Source organism: Myotis brandtii, unplaced genomic scaffold (assembly GCF_000412655.1).
Source record: "Myotis brandtii unplaced genomic scaffold, ASM41265v1 scaffold1774, whole genome shotgun sequence".
NCBI classification, from domain to species: Eukaryota; Metazoa; Chordata; class Mammalia; order Chiroptera; family Vespertilionidae; genus Myotis; species Myotis brandtii.
This window is the reverse complement of record NW_005356575.1, coordinates 608,086-614,864: the sequence shown is the minus strand read 5'-3', so window position 1 is coordinate 614,864 and position 6,779 is coordinate 608,086. Positions and strand designations below refer to the sequence as shown.

General features: G+C 60.7%; 1 protein-coding gene across 1 annotated transcript in view; it reads left to right on the top strand.

The window, feature by feature from the left end:
- Positions 1-5,502, top strand: part of BCAM (basal cell adhesion molecule (Lutheran blood group)) — a gene marked incomplete at its 5' end in the record, with an annotated part of 10,534 nt that extends 5,032 nt beyond the window's left edge. The window contains 9 exons of the mRNA XM_014537377.1: positions 125-258; positions 545-701; positions 2,665-2,780; positions 2,884-3,025; positions 3,202-3,335; positions 3,488-3,632; positions 3,714-3,858; positions 4,822-4,939; positions 5,034-5,502. Of these exons, the coding sequence (XP_014392863.1) occupies positions 125-258; positions 545-701; positions 2,665-2,780; positions 2,884-3,025; positions 3,202-3,335; positions 3,488-3,632; positions 3,714-3,858; positions 4,822-4,939; positions 5,034-5,039 (1,097 nt within the window). The remainder of the gene's footprint in view (positions 1-124; positions 259-544; positions 702-2,664; positions 2,781-2,883; positions 3,026-3,201; positions 3,336-3,487; positions 3,633-3,713; positions 3,859-4,821; positions 4,940-5,033) is intronic.
- Between the last annotated feature and the right edge of the window lie 1,277 nt (positions 5,503-6,779).

Sequence of the window (6,779 nt, the reverse complement as noted above, 5' to 3'; positions counted from 1 at the left end):
CTGACCCCCCCCATAGCACTCTGAACCCCAGGGACTTTAACGACTAAACTCTGTACTACATCCCCCTTTACCGAACTGGGCCCCCAAGTCTCATACTGACCTGTCTGCCCTGCCTTCCCCTCAGACCCCACGGAGCACGTGCAGTTCTGGGTGAGCCCGTCCACCACGGAGGGCTGGGTCCGCGAGGGCGACTCCGTCCAGCTGATCTGCCAGGGGGACGGCAACCCCACACCCGAGTACATGTTCTATCGCCTGCAGGTGACTGACCCCGTTGCTCCTTTGAACCCTGACCTCTGTGACATACTGACCTGCACCGATTTCTAACCTTTCACCGGGTGGCCCTGGCGTAGCCAGGAGCCTGGCCAGTGACCCAAGAGCTAACCCGGCCTCTGCCCCCTGACTTGAGGGGCTCTGACCTAACATGACCCTCACCTGGAGACCCGACCTGTCGGGATGCCTGGCTCTGGCCTGGGGGGCCCCGACGTCGCAGGACCCCGCGGCACCGGGTGCCTTCTGAGCCGGTTCCTCATCCCTCGTCACCCAGGGCACGGAGGAGAAAGTGCTGAACACGAATCTTCACGGGAACTTTACCCTGGAGAGCGTGCAGCGGAACCAGAACGGGACCTACGGCTGCCGGGTGTTAGACTATGACGCTGCTGATGAGGCCGAGCTCTCCAAGACGCTGGAGCTGCGCGTGGCCTGTGAGAGCCCTGGGAGAACCTGGGGGGGCGGGGGGGCCCTGGCACTAGCAGCCTCCTCCCCTTCACCCCCCAGTCCTGCCTCCAAATGCGCAGTCCCTGCTTTGAGCCCAAACGCCTCCCTCCTCCTGGGGACCCTGCCCCAGTCCCCTCCAAACTCCCACACCGGCAGCCAGAGAGCCCTTTCCAAAGCACACACCTGGCCTGCCCCTGCCCCAGAACCTGCCATGGCTCCCCAGTGCCCTCTGGGAAAGCCCAGGTGTCTCACCGGGTCTTCAAGGCCCACCTGTTTGGTTTCACCTGAGGCTGAACCTTCTCCCCACCAAGGCATTTTCCTCCTCATACCCAAGCGTCTCTCGGGCCCATGATCACTCCTCATGCTTCTACCACCCATTTCCCACCAATCTCTTGGGTCCGTCTTCTAAGAAGCCTCCTCAGGCCCCTTGCCCCCCAGCCCTGTGCAAAGGCGCTGTTCCTCCTGGGCACTCCTTATGTCTCCCTTTCTGGAGCTAGACCCTGGGCCAGATGTTGGTCACACATCTGTGAACAAGTCCGCCCAGTCCCCACCTTCACAGAGCTCCTGGCCCAATAGGGGAGACGGAGGGCAAATGCTAAATAAGACGTTTGGGGTAGCAATCCTACATCTGCAGGGACTCATGCAGAATGATGGGGTAAGGAATTGGCTGGGCGAGCAAGGCATAGTTTGGGGCGGGGGGGTGTTGGCAGGCTGCATCCCCAGGAAGCAGATTTTGCCGTGGAGATCTGAAGGCAGGAAGTTTATGAGAAGCGCCTTGGCACCCACGTCTACGAGGGGCGGGGAGGGGAAGGAAGCAGGACTGGGCAGAGGGAAAAGTTGGGCTGAAGTCTAAGAAGGCCTCGGTTGGCCCCACAGGGCACTTGGAAGCGGGGATGTTCCAAGTTGGGGCGAAGGGGCCTGGCTTTTGTACCTCCACATCAACTAGCCATTGACTATCGGGCTGCCTGAGGAAGGGGCATGACCTTGAGCAAGGGGCTCCGTGCAGCTGAGGCCGTTCCCGGAAAGGGCTGACAGCTGAGGGCTGACAGCTGATGTCCCTCTCAACAGCTGAAGGAGAGAGCTGAGTGTCCACACCAGGGGCTTCGAGCAGCCTCTCTGAGAAGGGGACGTTTGAGTAAGAAACCAGAGAGTGGAATCAGAAATGCCAAGAGGCCGAGGACGAGCACTCCAGGGAGAGGGAGCAGCAAGTGCAAAGGTCCTGAGGCCGGACCCAGCTTGGTGTGCTGGAGCAAAACAGGAAGAGAGCAGGGTAGCTGGCGCTCCGGGCAGCGGGAGGGGGCAAGAAAGGAGGGTGGGAGATGAGGTCAAAGAAGAGGGCAGGGGCCACACCAGGCGAACCTTCTGGCTTTGTCAAGGAACTTGGCCTCTAGGTCAAGGGTCCGGGGGAACCACGGCGGGATTTTAAGCAGAGGGAAGGGCTGGCCAGTGTGTTTTGAAAAGATCCTTCTAGCTGCTCAGGGGACCAGAGTCCAGCCCAGCAGGGAGGCCAGTGAGGAGGTGACTGCAGTGGTCAAGGCAGTTGGACCTGGAGTTCAGAGATGCACAGAAGCAGGAAGATCCGTTTCGGGGGGCAGAGCAGAGAAAGACTTGATGAATGAATGGGCAGTGGGGAGGAGAAGGCAAGGGTTTGGGCTTGAGCACAGGGTTTGGGTGGAAAGTCAGAGAAGAAACACCTTGCAAGGTTGTCCGTTCGCCTTGGACCCAGACATCCGCTCTGGGGAAAGTGACCCCGGTTAGACTCCTAGATTTGGGCCCGGGGTTTGGCCTGATGGCAGAGTGGAGAGTTCACGGAGATGGGGGATCAATGAGGAGCGCTTGGCACTCTCTGCTGGACTATTGTGCATTCACGTCTGTACCCACAAAAGCCCTTGAGCGCCCCTAACCAACTTGGTGAGGGTCCCGGAAGGTGACCGTCTATACCCCCTCCAGACCTGGACCCCATTGAGCTCAGCCAGGAAGAGGAGCTTTCCTTACCCCTGGACAGCAACGTAGACATAACCTGCTCCGTGCAAGGCCTGCCCACCCCTGCTCTACGCTGGACCAAGGTGAGAGGGAAAGGAGACCCCCACTGTGGGACCCCCTCCCTCCCCACACCGCCTCCCCTCCTCTCATGGTCCACTGGCCTCTTCTCCCTCCCCCACCCTACAGGACGCAGTCCGCCTGGTGGATGGCCCCACGCTCTCGCTCAGCGCCATCACCTTCAATTCTGCTGGCACCTACATATGCGAGGCCTATACGCCCACGGTCTCCCTCCTTAGTCGCACCCGGGTCCTCAAGCTGCTGGTTGAAGGTTTGGGGGTAGGGGCAGGCTGGGATGGGGACGATGGGGGTGGGCGGCCAGGACCGCTGGGAAGGGACCATGGCTGGTCCTCTGTCTTCTACTCTATTCCTCTCCCCTTCTCTTACTCGCTCTCCTCTTTCTCCACCGTGCCTCCTGCTCACGCCCTTCCTCCCCATCACCCACAGGGTCACCCGAACTAAAGGAGGAGATTTTCCCCCAGGCAGAGGGCAGCAGGAGAGAAGGAGAAGAAGTCAGGCTGACCTGCTCTGCCCGCGGCTACCCAGAGCCCAAACTCACGTGGAGCGAAAAGGGCGGCAGTGTAAGGGACCCTCGTCTCCACCCTCCGGGCCACAGGCACCCTCCCCAAGTTCCCAGGGGACACTGATGCAAGCGTTATGTCCCCTCTCCTACTTCCTGAGGGACTGGACATCACCTCTGCCCTCACCCCAGCCCTGACCCAAGTCTCCACAGCCCACAGAGCCGGTCCCCGGAGTGCCGGGCTGGGTGCGCAGCTCCCTGACCCTGAAGTTGACCAACGCCATGAGCCAACACGGCGTCTCCTGTGAGGCCTCCAACCCGCTCGGGAGCACCCAGCATGTCTTCCACTTCGGCCCTCGTGAGTAACCGCGGTGGTGGGACAGGACATGGGGCAGGTGCAGAGCTGCTGGCCGAACGCCCCTCTGTCTTGTCCCCGCAGTGACCCCCCAGACCTCGCAGGCCGGAGTAGCTGTCATGGCCGTGGCCGTCAGTGTAGGCCTCCTGCTCCTCGTCGTTGCCGCCTTCTATTGCATGAGACGCAAGGGGCGCCCCGGCTGCTGCCGAAAGGGGGAAAAGGGGGCTCCGTGAGTGACCTTGCAACCTCAGAATTGACCTCTGTAACCCAACCCCATCCCCAGGTCTAACTCTGACCTCAGCCCCAAGCCCCGCTCATACCCAACCTTAATAGCATCCTATCCTCAACTCCAAACCCAAATACAATGCCATCCCATCTCTAACCTCAAACCTCGTCCATAGCCATCCCCTCCCCCATCTTCATCCCCAACTACAACAGCCTCACCCAACCCACAATCATCCTCAAGGCCACCCTCAAGCCCCACTTAACACCGTCCCTAATCTCTCCAACCCCAAGCTCATCCCCACCTCCAATTCCAACCCGAATATAACCATCACCAAACCCAACGTAACCCCCTGTGAATCCCAGGCTCCTCTCCAACCCCGATCTCATCCTCATCCCCACATCCAACCCCACCTCCTGTCCCAATCCCCCCCATTCCCAAACCCATCCCATCTAACCTCCTCTCCAACCCCGACCATATCCCCATCTTCAACCTCAACATAACCATCCCATCTCCAACCTCCATCCCAACCACACCCCTAACTCCCTGAACTCTGAGCTCCGACTTCTTCCCCAATCCCAGCTCCAACCCATAACCAGCACCAAACCCAGCTTCAACCACATCCCCATCCCCAAGGCCCCTCCAACCCACCTCATTCCCATTCCTAACACCAAACCCATCCCTATTTCACCTCACCTCCAACCCCAATCACATGGCCACCCTCAACTCCAGTCCATAGCCATCCCCGAGCCTGCCCCAGGGCTGACCCCAACTACAACACCATCTCCAACTCCACCAGCATCTTTGACCCTCGCCCCAACTCATCCCTCACCCCAATGCATTATCATCCCCTCCCCATCCCCAACCCATTCCCACCCACCCTCGGAGTCCTTCTCCATCCAATACAACCCCATCCCCACTGCCTTCCCCAGCTGGGACGACCTCCAACATGTTGCCTCTTCTCCCCAGGCCGCCTGGGGAGCCAGAGCTGAGCCATTCAGGGTCCCAGCGGCCTGAGCAGACAGGCCTTCTCATGGGAGGTGCCTCTGGAGGAGCCAGGCGTGTCAGTGGGGGCTTTGGAGATGAGGTGGGTGAGGGCCTGGGCACCCTGGCGAGGAGGGACCGGCTGGGGGTGGGGCAGCCTCCCTGGGCACAGGCTGACCTTTCCACTTTCTCCCCAGTGCTAAGCCTGAGGGCCTCTGAGAGACAGTCATCGGACACAACCTGGAGTTGCAGGCATCAGAGAACCAGCCCTGCTCACGCTCTGCCCTCCCCCGCCTTCCCGGCCTGCCCTCTTCCCTCTCCGGCCCTCCCTTCCTTCCTCTGCAGGCTGGGCAGGGACCTACAGACACTGCTGGGAGGGAGGGAGGGTGCGCGCGCTCAGCTCTCTCGTGGGTGGGAGGGGACCTTCCTCCAGGGAGTATGACTCTCCCAGGCCCCAGAATAGCTTCTGGACCCAAGCCCAGGGCCCGGCCTGGGACGAGGCTCCGAGGGTCGGCTAGCTGAGGCTATTTTTACCTCCTGCCTCCATTGCTCGTCCCCCACCTGACGTCCTGCTGCATAGTCTGACACTGGATCCCCACCCCTGCTCCGCCCCCTCATCATGGACACTGGAGTCTGGAATAAATGCTGTCTGTCACCTCGACACCATCCTGTGGCCAGAGCCTGCTCTGGGGGATGAGAGGGGAAGGGGCACAGGTGATGCTCCCCTCCCCATGGCCCCTCCGCCCCCTCGCAAGACCTGGGAGAGATCTGACGTCATGGAGAAAGAAATGAGAGAGAGAGAGAGAGAGCAGAGGGTGACTCAGCTGGCCGAGGATGGAAGAAAGAGATGCCGGGGGTCTAGAGGGCACGAAGCGCGGCCCCTGAGGACCCGTGCCTGCTTGGCGGGTGGGGCGCTGTCCCCTTAATAAAAGTTCCCAGACTCTCTTGCCAGCACCCCGGAGGGAATTAAAGCTGGGAGAGGAAACCCTCTCTGAACTGTAGACTGGATGGAATTCCAGATGGAACTGCCTCCTCTGGGTATGGCATCATTCCTGCAGCTGCGGGAGGAGGGGTGGCTTGGAGGGACCCAGACCGAGGGGCCTGGGGCAGAGAGAAGACACGGCAGGAGCAGAGAGGTTGAGGCCGGCTAGAGAGACTTACTGAGGAAGAGGGATTTGAAAGAGGGGGGGGGGGGGGGGGGGGGAGCGCAAAGGAGGGACAGGCTGGGGCAGCTCAGAGATGAGAGCACTAGAGTCAGACAGATAGAAAGATTTTGGGAGAGGGAGGCAGAGTCAGTCAAGTAGAGACAAAGAGAAACACAGAATGGGATGCGGAGAGAGAATGACAGCCCAGGAGCAGTGGTGGAGGCGGGCCTGTTGACCCCAAGCCCATCAAACGGGGATAAATCACGCTCCCGCTCGGGCTCCGGCCCAGGGAGGGCTGCCGTGAGGAGGGAGCGTGGCCACCCCTGTACGGCACATGCACGGAGGTCTGCGCTCAGAAGCCTCTCATCTCAGCAAGGGACTCCCCCTCGCTGTCCTCAGTTTGCTCAGCCACAAAATGGACAAAGTGGGGTATCGTGGCCGTGGCCGTGGCCGTGGGACCGTCACGAGAGGCTGTGGAAACCTGGCGGGTGATGGAGCAGCCCCGAGCAGAGGAGCTCACCCGTCTGACTCAGGCACTCCAGTTCCATGGTTGGTTGAATCCCTTTAAAACAAACGCAAGAAGCAAAAAGAGATGGGCCAGGTTAACACACTTAGTTCGGGCACGAGCGATCAGAGGTCCCCGACACCTGCGTTCTGGGGTGCGCCTGGCTCCGTGCCCATGCGCGCCAGGTGTGATTTCAGCCCTCAGAGTGGCAGGTAAGCCAGAGGGCTCTGCGCCTGGGAGGTGCCAGGGTCCCGCATGACTTGGGCGCAGGACTCATGGAACAGCCGGAGTCG